The sequence below is a fragment of the Diutina rugosa genome, assembly GCF_008704595.1.
Source record: "Diutina rugosa strain CBS 613 chromosome Unknown scaffold7_size311281, whole genome shotgun sequence".
NCBI classification, from domain to species: Eukaryota; Fungi; Ascomycota; class Pichiomycetes; order Serinales; family Debaryomycetaceae; genus Diutina; species Diutina rugosa.
Genome location: NW_022995140.1, coordinates 294217 through 307782, shown reverse-complemented (window position 1 = coordinate 307782; position 13566 = coordinate 294217). Strand labels below are relative to the sequence as shown.

Below are 13566 nucleotides of genomic sequence, written 5' to 3'. Positions count from 1 at the left end.
GCGGCTAGGCGAGGCTGCCTCCATGTTGGGTTTTATTACCTTTGAGAAATGGTGCCATTTTCTTGTCGCCTCTCCCCCGTGTGCTGGGCACCGTCCCCCCCTATGCACAGGGTGCATTCGCCAGAGGCTGTGAACGTTCCTTTCGAGATGTAGAGCAGGGTGAATTCGAACCCTGCTGCCCGGGGTTTGTGGGTTTCGCCTCTGTGCTTTGTGCATCGCCTGCCGGGTATTATTTTGGTGCAATTATTTATGCCTCTCCCTGTAGCTGCGGTCGCCTGTCGACGCTGATGAAGTCTAACTGGCGAGGCTGGCTGGGTATATTTCTGTTGGCCTAAACGCTGGCCGAGCCAAACCGTACGGCGGGCTATGTGGCATGTACACTATCGTCGTCATCGTGCCTGGCGGAGTATCTTGCGGGATATTGGCGAGTTCTCGGCAACGGACGGTGCCGAGACCGCTGCCGGTGGTACATTTCCACTCCGGCAGGGTCTAGGTGGTGGTGGTGTGAGTGTCTGAATAATAGTAGAGCGTCAAAGCAGACTCACCGCTGCACCGAGGGTCCCGTAGACCTGTGTGTTGCTCATTCCAGAACATCGGCAGAGAAGGTGAGAGAGAGGCGTCGTTATTGTTTGGATTGGTAGTTCCCGCTAATCTGTTTGTGTATAGTTCATCGTGCGGCTCGCGGTAGGGTAATATAGGCCGCCATGATACCCTGGACCACTACGGCACTCGGGGACTCGCCGTGGCTATTGGTGATTGGCAAGAATGGCGATGGCCATTTCTATTATAATACCACCACAAGAGAGTCTCAGTGGGAGTTACCACCGTCGCTAGCACCGTTGGTGGGGGTCGATACCATCGCCCCCGCCTTTGCCAAAGCGCGTGGCTACGACCATTATAGGGTTACTGAGAGGAATCCCAAAGAGAAATTGAAACAGGATAAGCATGAGGATGAACTAGTACTGGTGGACAAAGCTGATGATGACTCGATTGAGGAAGGAGTGACTGAGACGGAGGAAACACAGGAGGAAGCGGCACTGCACACTGATGTGATCAATCTGGTACTTACTGAAGTGTTGGGGAAGGAGGAGGTTGCTGATGAAGACGAGAATGAACCTCCCGTGAGTGCTACTTCAGGCTTGGTCAGTGGCTACTCCTCCAGCGACGACGACAGTGACGAAGACAATGAAGACAATGAAGAAGCAGAACAACTTCCAAAACAACCTGAAGAGGCCGAAACTAAACAAGAACAGGGAAATGTTGAAGAAGTTGATGACACGGCTGCCATCGCTGACTTCTTCGAGCTTTTGGACCGCTTCCAGGCGGACCCTTATAGTGAGTGGCTGCTCTTTTCCGAGACCCACATCGAGGCCCTCGCCCTCGAACCCGCCTACTATGCGGTACCTCCCGAACGCCACCACAAAGTGTTCACTCAGTGGGCAGCCCAGAAGGTTCTGGCATCGACGAACGCTGCTGATGACACCCTTGAACTCCCTGATGATATCCAGTATTTGGAGTATTTGGGGGACCACAAGCAGGAAATCAACAAGTGTGCCAGCTACCTGATGTTCTACAATCAGCATACGCAAGAGATCGATGCGTTTAACGTGGCTACTCCACAAAAGACGGCATTGTATACTAAAATGTATGAGATGCTTAGGGAGTTTCTGGCGTTCTCAAAGCAGTATAAGCGTGATAACCCTCAGGGTAACGCCAAAGTCGCCTATCTTCAGGAATTTGTCAATAAATTGAGTGATAGTGATGTGGCTGCTCTTAATCAGTTGGACTCTGTCTCTTGGGATGCCATAGTCCCCGTTTTGAGCCCGCGCACCACGCGCGCCGCGATCAACTTCATCGTCGGCCCCGCCAAACGGGCCCAGTGCTATGAGAGTCGTTGTTCTGGGGGTCGGGGCGGTGACGCCGCTCGCTCTTAGTGCCAAACAGCTGTGGCAGAGACTCGTCAGCGGCGAGCTGGGCTTGGTCAGCACACGTTCCCTTCCGGATTACAAACTGGCTGGCTACGATGCCATCCCGTCAAAAGTGGTGGGCAAAGTCCCCGAATACGACCCCACCGAAAGATTTGGCGCCTCCCAGCTGAAACGGTTGGCTCCGTTTGCCCAGTACGCCGCAATGGCAGCGTCAGAAGCCCTTGGCGACGCCCAATTGACCCCGGACAGTGTCGACCGACTGAGGGTGGGCGTAGCGGTGGGGCTGGGCATCGGGCTGCTCCAGGACGCCTACGATAACCTGGTGGGCTACGAAAATAAAGGCTACCGAGGCGTGTCGCCGCTATTTGTCCCGAAATACTTGGCCAATATGGCTGGTGGCAATATCAGTATTACCCACGGATTTGAGGGTCCTTTACACGCCGTGAGCACCGCGTGTGCTACGGGAGCGCATGCCATTGGCGACGCCTACAATTTCATCACCATGGGCTACGCTGACGCCATGGTCTGTGGTGGTTCCGAGGCCCTGATCCACCCCCTTGCCCTCCTGGCGTTTGCCCGGGCTCGCTCCGTCAATACTAGAGACGATATCGAACCGGAGGCAGCGCTGCGTCCGTTTGACGGTGGTCGGCTGGGGTTTGTTCTCGCTGAAGGCGCTGGCATATTGGTGATTGAGAGCGAAGATCATGCTCGTCAGAGAGGGCTCACCGACGACGACTTCTACGGCGAGATTATCGGCTACGGGCTTCTGGGCGACGCCCACCACATCACGGCGCCCAAGGAGGACGGCAGCGGGGCGTTTAGAGCGATGCTGATGGCCCTAGATAGGGCGGGGCTCTCGCCACACCAGGTGGACTACGTCAACGCCCACGCCACGCTGACGGTGATTGGCGACCGCGCCGAGAACCACGCTCTTTACCGCTTGTTTGGTGACCACCAGAAGCTCTTTGTCGGCTCAAATAAGGCGGCAATGGGCCACTTACTAGGGGCAGCGGGGGCAGTGGAGCTGTTGTTCACGGTGATGGCGTTGAAGCACCAGACGGTGCCGCCGACAATCAACTGCATCGCCCCAGGCACCCACAGCGGTGACGACATGCTGCAGTTTGTTTTCAATTATCCCACCACCGCAGTACACGCCGATATCACCACGGCGTTGTGTAACTCGTTTGGCTTTGGCGGCGTCAACGCCTGTCTTGCGTTTCAAAAGTGGCACAAATAGGCCTTTCCATCTCGAGCATCTTGTAATTATAACTCCCCTGAAAGTACCCTGCTGAATATACGCAGCAAAAACGCTTGTGATTTATTGACTAGAGGTGCCACAATCCCGAATAGGAAGTTGAGGGTACTTCACGTGACTCGCACCACCACAGAAAGGGACGGGTTTTCTTGTTTATGAATGTGGCGAGGGCTCGCAACCAACAACCAGGAAGAGGTTAAACAACAGGCAGCCCGCCTTTGCGGGTGAACTAGCCAATGAACTGGCTTTATCGGAATAACTAGAGGCGGGCAAGCGTGTTACTCATACATCGCTTGTTAATTTACCTGGAAATTGTGCCATTTCAATTGTGCTCACTATCAAAGAAAGTGAAGATAAAAACACTAATTCCTGCCACCATAATCTTTATTGATACCACCCCTAATCTTGGTGGTGGTTGCCAAGACAGTGGATGTGTGTGTGCCGCTAATAAATCAGAATTTTTCACTGGGAGTGTGGCGGTCACCGCCACAGCTGCCACAGTTGCCGGCCCGATATAAAGGATAGCTGGGTGCCGGATCCGGCCTGGCAACCCCGATACCAGGAGACATGTTAGCGTTGGCTCAACCTACTCCCACGACGTTCGCCTCGCTGCAGAAGGCGGTGGTGGTGACGGCGTTCGACGAGCCCCTCGCCATCCACGAGGTGCCCGTGCCAGCTTTACCGCTGGAGCACCACGTGGTGGTGAAAAATCTTGCTGTGGGTGTCAACCCCGTCGACTGGAAGCTGAAGCTGTACAAGTTCGCCATTTATAGCTTCCCCTGGATCAACGGGCGCGAGCTGAGTGGTGTCGTTGTCGCTGCTGGGCTGAAGCTGGTGATCCCTCTCCACGAGCTTGTGGTGGTGCTGAGCACCAGCTACCGGGACTTGACGACGCTGACGTTCCAGGAGTATACCGTCGTCGACTCGCGCTTGCTCTGGAAGCTCCCCCACTCGCTCTCGGTGCTGCTGGGGGCGTCGATCGGCGTCGGCCTCACCACTGCCGGGGTCATCTTGTACAACACGTTTGCCATTGGCTACGACGAAAACCTTGCGGGCAAGACTCTTTTGATCTACGGCGGCGCCACCGTGGTGGGGCTCTACTTGGTGCAGTTGGCCAAGTTCCACCAGGCGAACGTCGTCGCGGTAGCGCTGACGGAAAACGAGGCCTACCTCACGTCGTTGGGTGTCGACCAGGTGATTGACCGTCACCTGGGCGCAGTGGAGGCGGCGTTGGCGGCGTTGAACGTCGACTATGCCGTCGACTGTGTGTCGAAGCAGACGTTGTCCACCCTCATTGACCACACTAACGCCCCGCAAGTGTGTGGTATTGTTGGCGGTATTGATAACGACAGAGTAAAGCCAGTGGTGATCAAGCAATTCCACGAGAACTTCGAGTTTGCCCTGGAATTCATTCAGCACACTCAGCGATTGTTGGATGACGGCACCGTGAAACCGGTGCGTACGAAGGTGTTTTCAGGAGGGTTGGCCACGGTGCCCACGGCGTTGGCCCAGCTTGCCGGCGAAGGTGCCAGGGGGGAAAAGTTTGTGGTGACAATGAGGTAATTGATAGATACAGCATAGACAAAACATACGCAATCTGGTAGAGGGGTCTGGAGAAGTGTAGCGTTGGATTTTCACGTGACAGAAGTAGACAGTTTTGGGACACATTTACACAAAAGCATGGACTTCGCCTTTGTGGTTGGACTAGACGGGGGTAGCCCCGATAGTTTTGCACCTTATATTCGCATGTGGCGATAACGGAATTTACTAAGTGGGCTTAACCGACGAGGCTTATTTTGCCGGTATTTTTTGTATTCGATAAGCTTCTCGAAGGAAAACGCAGGGCTCAGGGTTTTCAAACGTGACGCCAGCAGGGGATATCGTTACCTCGGCATGGGAATGGGCCCACCACGACATCGGGGGGTGCTGCTCGTTTTGACACCTACGCCAACTGCCAAGCGTCACCCGTATACGGAGATCTAAACTGCGAGCAGGAGGGGTAGTAGCGAGGCACGGCGAGCGGAGCTGCCCACCAATCTCACTAGGCGGGTGAATATGGTTTCGGTTGCCGCGAACGAGGGCAAACGACGAGGGGGGTGCTATTACATAATGGAGTTTATTCGGGGAGGGATAGAAACGCCTGAGATAATATTCGGGAGTGGCGCCAGTATCATCAGCGGCGATTGTTCGCTTGGGGGACAAAGCCGCGGGCGAAGCTTCTGGTGGACGCAGATGCCAGCCACGGCGACATCGGCCTCTCGCTAGCGGCACTGTCGCCGACATTTGTGGGTGGGGGTGCCCGCCGCCCGATAGCAACTGCGCCCGCAGTTTTGTGGGCCCTGGATGGGGGTGGTCGCCGGCCCCATTCGGGGTGCCTGCTGCGGTTACGATACGCGCGCCTCGTTTAAGCAACTTTACCATGCGATACGTCCCCGGCGATTAAGGTTGAACTGGCCAAGGCTATAAATCGCTAAAGCGCAACAGTAGCTTAAAAATCGCCGGTGGTGGAACCATGCACGATTGGCACCGACATTGTCGACTACGGGAGACAGCAGCGGTGAAGCTATCAGTAACGCTCCCCTGGGTGGTAGCGTGCGTGCGTGATGCCTGTTTCTCGTAGGAATAATTGGCCCATAGCTCGCAACTGGCGCGCCCCCTCGATGTTTGAATGACGATGAAATCGGATGCACCAGGTTCACAACCGACTAGTGGCGGTCTTAGTTAGTCATGGTTATTCGGGGTCACACCAACCTTTTTTTCACTTTTGTGGTGGCCCTGCTGGCTTTGTGGCCATGTCTAAGCCGGCGGGCTGTCCTCGACAGTGAACTGCAGAAGCTCCAAATCGTCGGTGGAGCCCACCCGCACGTAGCCGTGCTTGCGGCCGAATTTGGCCTTGACCCACTGCACCGCCCGCTGGCGCCGCTCCCGCCCCACCATCACGTACAAAAGCGTCAAAAACATCAACACCAACACCAGCAACCCGGTGTAGCGGTGGGTGGGGGAGTCCCACCGGCTCAGCTCAAACCGTGGCCGCATGTTATGTTCGGTTTGTTCCAGGCCGTACACCAAGGTGCCGTTGGCAGTGACGTAGCCAGCGCGAACCTCGCCCTTAGCGGCAGCGTACTCGTCGCTGGCGTAGAGCAATGCTCTCCCAAGCGTCCACGAGAACTTGAACTCGCCCAATTCTTCCACTACCTCCAACTGGCGGAAGTTCTGGTCGTCCTTCAGCGGCGTATCGAGGCCGAACCGGGGGAAACCAAGCCCACGGTGCAAGAATGCTAATACCCACGCCAGTTTGAAGCACGCCATCGCCAAATCGTCGTCGTGCTTGATGTCAAGGTCCAATTTCTTCAATTGTTTCCACAGCAGGTCACACACTTTCCTGGTGGCGTTGTAGACGTTTTCGTAGTTGTATTCGCCTTCGTCGTCACTATCTTGGTCAATGATCCCTTCAATAGCGTCCCAATAGCCCAGGACCCCAACAAAGTGGTTGACGGCGAAATCAAGCGTCGGCACTTTAGGGTCGGAAAGAAGACACCCAGTAGAGTTGGTAGTGGTTGAAGGGCATTGAGTTTGCACCACAGCATCAAGCAGGTTCAAACACATGGTGAAATTGCTCAGACCGCCTTTGCCTTTAGGATAACAGGGGTTGGAGTCCATGAGCTGCTCGTACTTATCCAACGCCTGGTACATGCCAAACCCTAAGAACAGGTGAGCGTAAAGGTCATAGTTTCTCGGAGTCGAGTCTTGATTGACTAAGTCAAGCTTAAACAAGTCCTGGCGGTGGTGGTCGGTTTCCGTAGAGTTAGGCTGGAACACGATTTGGGTCAGCGCTCCTCCCATATCAAGCACACCGTAAGTAGTGTGGCCATCGCCGTGTTGGTGATCGTCAGGGTTATCAAAAGCTCCCTTAGCATGATTAATAGCGAGCCAAGCGTACACTCCTTCAATATCGGCATCGACGATATTGACGTGATCCTCACACGATGGAAGCCAGAACCCCAGGTGTTGTTGAAGGTATTCACAGGCAGCAGACATCACTGGCCCTTGTTTATCTGAGGAGACTAATCTCATCCCGGCGGTGGCATGTAAGAGAATAGGGGTTCGGGAGTGCTGAGTGTCGGGGATCCACTTTTTCGCCTTCTCCACAAGCGGCGCCAAGTGGGAATGGATATCCTCGGGTGAATCGGCGTAGCTGGAAAGCCCCGGTTTCAGTTTATGGTGCCATTTCTTGTTATAATGCAATTGAGGCAATTTCGGCAGTTTAGGCGCTTTGGGCACTTTTTGCAACACGACAGGATCGAGGTAGCTGTACACGTATACTCTCAGCCCCGTGGAGCCGGCGTCGATGACGACAAGGTAATTAAGGGGGAGTCCGTCGTCGCTTAATAACGGTCCTGACTGGGGCATCGTGGCACACGCGAAAAAGATTCGCAAGACGTGTCGAACGCCGGTGTTGACCACTAAGGTAAATGCAGCAGCGGGGTACTGAAATCGAGCATTTTTTTGGATCAGTTTTTGGTAATTGAATCGAAAACGAGATTATCAGGTCAATCGAATCAGAGATGAGAAGTTTTACCAACTCCGAGATCACTGGCGGTGGTAGTAAGGGAGTAAGGAATAGAGGGAGTATGAATCGATGCAAACACTTGGGGAGTTGAAAACTGGAAAGTAGGATACTATCAATATGTATCCTTTGACTTTGAAGTTAGTCATCACGATTTATTTAATCATTGTGAAGGGTAATTGTTATCCTCTTGGAAGGCTGATCTATTTTTCGCATTAGAGGCTGGCGGCTCCCATGCTCTCGCTCTTTTAAGCAGCGCGCGCGAGCGAACACGTTACCGCCATGAAGTCCCGCAAGGTCGCGATTGTCGGGGCCCGGCTGGTGGGCAAGCTGCTGATGCTGGTCAAGTATGTCGAGGACCAGTTTGTCGAGGACTACTACCCGACGATCTCGGCCCACTACACCAAGACGCTCACCTTCCGCGGGGCGCCGTTCGAGCTCGAGATCGTCGACACCGCGGGACAGGACGAGTTCAGCATGGTCGAGGAGTCCCAGCTCATCGGCATCCACGGGTACATGCTCGTGTACCTGGTGACGCTGAGGCAGCTGTTCGAGCTCATCGAGCTTATTAGGGACAAGATCCTCAACGCCGTGGGCACCGAGGACCCGCTGGGGGTGCCGATGGTGGTGGTGGGCAACAAGTGCGACCTCTCGATGCAGCGGGTGGTGCTGACGCTGGAAGGGGCGGCGCTCGCCCGGGCGCTCCACTGTCCGTTTGTCGAGACGCTGGTGAAGGATAATCTACGGATTGCCGAGGCGTTCGAGGCGGTGCTTGCCGGGATCGAGGGCGCCGCCGACACCCCGAGCAAATGTGTCATAGTCTAGCATGTTACGAGTTTTACGATAGAGGCGGCGAGCGCCGAAAATGAAATACACAACTGAAAAAAAAAAAAAAAGAAAGAAAGCGAGATAGCACCGCGAGCTGGTACCGAGAGGGCGTCGGGCGGAGTTGTGCTTGCAGTTTTTGTTCGGGTCGGGGTTATCAGGTGTGGAGGCGCCTGCAGTATATGTCGTGGGCGGTCGAGGAGAGGGTGGGTGCCTGCTTGATCGGGAACGGTTTACGCCAGTGTGGCTATTTGGCGGCCACAAAGCTGCCTGATCTGGGTGGCGGGGCGAATAATATTGTGAAACTGCCAACTCGAGAGATCACCGTCGTATAGGGAATGAAAGACATTTGCGCCGCCGTAGCTGTGAGGGTGGAATTCGTCGGTGTAGGCCTACCATACCGTATCTGTGGGGAGTGTCGGGTTGCAGCTTTGTGGGAGCACCTGAGGTAGCGAAAATAGAGGCGGGACCGCTTGGTGGTGGGGTAAATACTTGGCGTTTCCAGGTAGAGAAGTGCCATGTAGGAGGTGCTAGGTGTACGGGATACGTGGCGTCAGGGCATTGTTAGTGGGTGAAACTACGGTGACTGCTGGCATGAGGATTCCCTCGGTTACCTTCTGGGGGTTGCTAAGCCCCGTACGGGGGGCGGTCGGCCCGGGGGAGCCGGCGTCGGGCGGTAGTGGCAACAAGTGAGTGTGATTTATGGTGTCGATGCGCGGAGTTGGCACGCTGCTGCAACTGGGGCGTGCGCCCACCAATAATTCGATCGTAACTGGCTCTAAATTGGGATGGACATCTCCATATTTGGCTAAACCCGGGCTAAGCAAGGCACGATACGCTTATGGTACACACACCACTCACTAATCGCCAATAGCAGCCAACGTAGCCAAACACCGCAATACCAATAGCGGCATCGGCGGCATCGTGCTCTCGGCCAATAAACGGCGGGCAGCAAACACCACACGCAACTGTCCCGCCCCCAAGTGTCGATCGCTGTGCCGAAGACGTAGCGCTTACGGGGAAGCGTCTTCGGGCGAATCGTAATCGTGCCACAAAGCCGCCGACGCCGCCGGCGGTAAACTGTACAAAGCAGCCTGGGGCTGGGGCAAGCGTGTGCAGCAGAAACAACATCGGGAGGGTGACATGGGGCAGGGTGTCGACACGAAACGGTAGTGCTTACGACAGGGTAGCTAAACTATGACGTCGACTAGTGGTAGATGGTGGCGACCGTGTGGCGACCGTGTGGCGCTACCATGTTGCACTCATATGCCCTAGTGGTGGTAGTGGCCGTTGCGGGCGTGCACACCGCCTTTTTCTTGCACCAAATAACCGACGTGAATGTCTAAGCATAGTGGGAAAACCCGTGTGGCCATGAAACGGGTATTTCTGCGGTCCTGTGACTTGGGAATGCTGATTAATTATCAGGGGCTACCTAAACCAGCCTAGGAAATATCGGGTGGAGTTTACGTGGCCTCCCATTGGTGGGTGGTAGCTAAATGATATAGTCTTAGTTCCCGCGCGCTAGCGGCTTAGCCTCGTTTTCGATCCACTATAGCTAACTAGCGCCAATTGTTAGCGGGCGCGGTACGAGATTTGCGGCTACTATCGCTACCGTCGCTGCTACACGCGAAAAGTTTGTCATAACTCGTTATCATTAGCTCTCTATAACTACCCTAATTAGTAAAAGGTCTCTCTCTCGTGCAAAATGTCAAAATGTCCCAATAACGTCATATGGCGGATTAAGCAAGGAGGTTTTCCACCGCCATCTTCTCGACGAGCTGGCGTTTGGCCGGCTCGGCGACGGCGCCGGTGGTAGGGCTGGCGGGGCTGGTGGCGGCGGAGGCAACGGAGGCGCCGCCGCGGGGAGCGCCGGGCTGTTCGTAGCCGAGGCACACTTTCTTCAGCCGCTCGCAGTTGTGGCACTTGGGCTTGCGCTCGTCACACTTGATCCGGCGCTTGCGGCAGGTCAAACACCCGGTGCGGGTGCGCCGCTTGATCACCTTGCGCTTCTCGGGGTAGTCGAGGGGGAAGTGGGCGAACAGCGGCAGCGCCTGGGGGAGGTAGGGGTTGTAGGTGACCATCAGCGGCACGTAGTGGGGGTCGAACTGCACTGGCCCCGCCGGCGGCGCCGTGACGAACTGGGGGCCCAGCGGCGGCGGCGCCATCATCGGCGGCACCTGGCCGACCCCGTGGTTAAATTGAGCCATCGGCGCCGGCGCCGGTTGCGGGAAGCCGGCGCCAGCGCCAGCGTAAGAGGGGGCCATCATCATCGGCGGCATCAGGGTGGAGACGCCCTGAGAGGTGAACGGCGCCATCGGCGCCGCACCCGGCGCTGCCGACAGCGCTGCCGACGAAACTCCCGGCGACCGCGCCTTAAGCGGCGCCGGCTGAGGGGTCATAAACGGGCCCAGCGGGTAGGCGAACACCAGGTTCAGGCGCCCGTGGTGGCCAAAGTAGTCGGGGGCCAGTAAGTGGGACGGGGACAGCATCGTCAGCGACGGCGCCGGCGCCAGCGCCAACAGCGGCGCCGCCAGCGCCAGCGTTGGGTAAGGGTCTAGCGGCAGCATTGGCGGCTTGATCAATTCGTGGACGGAGGGTAACATCATTATATATGACGGGGTATCGAAGGGGTGGTGTGGTGGGTGTGTCAAGTGGTGTGCGGAGGGGCGTTTCGAATGTATTTATAGAGGGGGCAGTGGAGCGTTGCGGGTGTGTCTGCTGCCACTTTGGCCGACGATAATTATTTCCATCGAGCGATGTATTTTAGCCTCTAAGGGCGAGATGAGAAAATACGTAACTGCGCACGAGTATTTTTTATCGGAGTACTGATAATACTATGGCAGCAGAAATTAACATGGTTAGGCGGCCATGGCTCCTGAGATAAGTTTATTTTTTAACACAGGGCGTGAGCAGCCCCGACACCACCCCGCTAACTCTTGCTCACACTTTTGAACCAAAAAATATTAGACCGCAATCAGGCAACGAGGTGCGTGGCTCGTTTCAAAATAACTTTATGTAACTGGCTTTAGCCCCCAGTGCATGGTAAAATTTGCTCCCGCCAATTTGGGACTAAAGGCACACGCATCGTGGCCCCGATTCAGGTTAGAGAATAACGCTGGCGGGTGATGTGCGGCCATGTACCTCAGAGGCCCTGTTCCTTCCCCCAGGTAAGAGCCACCTGGGCATGCTTCCCGGGCTGTATACAGGAGGGAAATTACTCCAAAGGAAAAAAACAAAAAAACACGCCCCACTACTTGGGACGACACACACACAACGTAGCAGTGATTAGTGATCACCACTTACAACCTGCTAAACAAAAAATTTAGACCTGACCAAAAACAAAAAAATATACAGATAAAAAAGAAAAAAAATAAATAAATTTAAAGACAAAGAAAAAGAAACCACACATCTCCCCCCATACCCTCTGCTCGACATTTGCGAACTCCGAGGCTGCTGGCGTCGAGGTCCGGGCACCGCGAAAAAGCTTATCTCTCCTGTCCACAGAAAGGGGCCCCACGAGTGCATCGTTCTGTGGCCCACTGAGCCTCCCCCAACGGCCGTATTCCCGGACGTCAAAAGCCTAATCGCTGGGGGTAGTGGGGGGCACACACATATATCCGAGGACGACGAGCGGCGTATCGGTAGTTTTGGTCAAATGTTCCGATCCTCCCCCTTTCACCCACCCCCTGAGGAAATCTCACTAAAATACTAGTAGCCTCGTCGCAGGGCAGCCTTCGTCGCACCCATACTTTGTCGTTACCACCCTCGACCCCGCGTGACCACTCCCTACCAAAACTATGGGCGCTGTCTAGTGGCTTAAATAGGTTGGCGAGTGAGGCGTGTGTTTTGGCTGTAGCATAAGACGCTGCTGCTACACCACGTGCGGTTGAAATCGTCATCACCTATCTAAGCGCTGGGCGCTTGTCAGCAAACGGTGACAAGCGACACTATGGGGGGCGGCGGTGGGGGTGAGGCAAAGACGGGCGCCCTAACGGCGGGTGGTGGAGACAGATACGAGGGAGGTGTCGCGCTCGCGATGGTCCAGCGGGGATCGCCTGCTGACTAAGCGGTCTGTGCCACTGGCGGTTGTCGACGCCAACTGATGTGGCGTGGGGATGTTTCAAGAGAACACCATCAGTGACGACTACGGGGTCAGACCATCGGTGCGTTAGTGGGACCTGTCGCAGATATGGCCTTGGGGAAACACCAGATATGCTAAGCGGATGTTTACATCGCCAATCTGCACCAGCGGCTTACGCGATGGGCGATTGCAACATGCATTACCGAAGGCAGAATAGGTCACGGACAATCGCGGTGCGGCGCTACCATACAGCCCCTCGCAATCAACAACCGCGACATCACCAAAAACACTAACAACGAGCCTTTACATGAAACCCCAAACTTGTCAAAAACTACTAGTCAGGCTACCGTCATAGTTTGCGCCTCCGTTTGTCCACTAGGTCGTCCGCAACCATTGGGGCCTCCTACGAAACCGCGGTTCATCGACCCCAACCACCATCTGCATCTGCGTTTCATCTTATTTTTCATGCGCGATAAATGGCGTCATCCCTTTCGCCCTCTCTCCCGTGACGTGGCCTCCCCACCACTACCACCACGCTACCCCCATTAATCACCACCACAACCACAGGGAACAATCATCGCCTTCATCAGCCTTTATCACTCGCTTGTTTCATCTCTCCCGTCTCATAAAATTGACGTGCCGACCGTATTTCAGTCGAGAACGCAAAACTATCATTGGCTATATCTCGGCGCCCCACCCGTATTTGCCGATGATCGGCGATGTGTCGCATCGCAACCAAGCGACATGGATGCGGGTGCCGCTCGGCCCCATTAAGCAAACCTCCGCCCGATTCTTCCCTGTGTTCCAGGATTGTTTTGTTTCACCGACGTCGTTCGCTTTAGTCGATTGTTTCACCCGCGGTGCCTCACAGCAACCCTCGTTCCCAATCGCCCATTCCGTTAGGTAAGCT

At 55.4% G+C, this 13566-nt stretch overlaps 4 protein-coding genes across 4 annotated transcripts; 3 read left to right on the top strand and 1 right to left on the bottom strand. All coding sequences in view use genetic code 12, as the record gives it.

Moving 5' to 3' along the window:
• Positions 1 to 704: 704 nt before the first annotated feature.
• On the top strand, positions 705 to 3165 carry DIURU_002910 (uncharacterized protein; the record flags this gene model as incomplete). Its single annotated transcript, XM_034155614.1, has 2 exons — positions 705 to 1814; positions 1954 to 3165. 2 exons carry the CDS (start codon positions 705 to 707, stop codon positions 3163 to 3165), a joined length of 2322 nt encoding a protein of 773 aa, XP_034012441.1.
• A 585-nt stretch (positions 3166 to 3750) lies between these two features.
• DIURU_002909 (zinc-binding alcohol dehydrogenase family protein) lies at positions 3751 to 4746 on the top strand (the record flags this gene model as incomplete). The annotated part of the gene is made up of 1 exon (XM_034155612.1): positions 3751 to 4746. The coding sequence occupies one exon, from the start codon at positions 3751 to 3753 to the stop codon at positions 4744 to 4746; it is 996 nt and encodes a 331-aa protein (XP_034012440.1).
• Positions 4747 to 5979: 1233 nt separating this feature from the next.
• DIURU_002908 (uncharacterized protein) lies at positions 5980 to 7593 on the bottom strand (the record flags this gene model as incomplete). The annotated part of the gene is made up of 1 exon (XM_034155611.1): positions 5980 to 7593. The coding sequence occupies one exon, from the start codon at positions 7591 to 7593 to the stop codon at positions 5980 to 5982; it is 1614 nt and encodes a 537-aa protein (XP_034012439.1).
• Positions 7594 to 8032: 439 nt separating this feature from the next.
• On the top strand, positions 8033 to 8575 carry RHB1 (putative GTPase; the record flags this gene model as incomplete). The annotated part of the gene is made up of 1 exon (XM_034155610.1): positions 8033 to 8575. One exon carries the CDS (start codon positions 8033 to 8035, stop codon positions 8573 to 8575), a length of 543 nt encoding a protein of 180 aa, XP_034012438.1.
• Positions 8576 to 13566: the final 4991 nt, after the last annotated feature.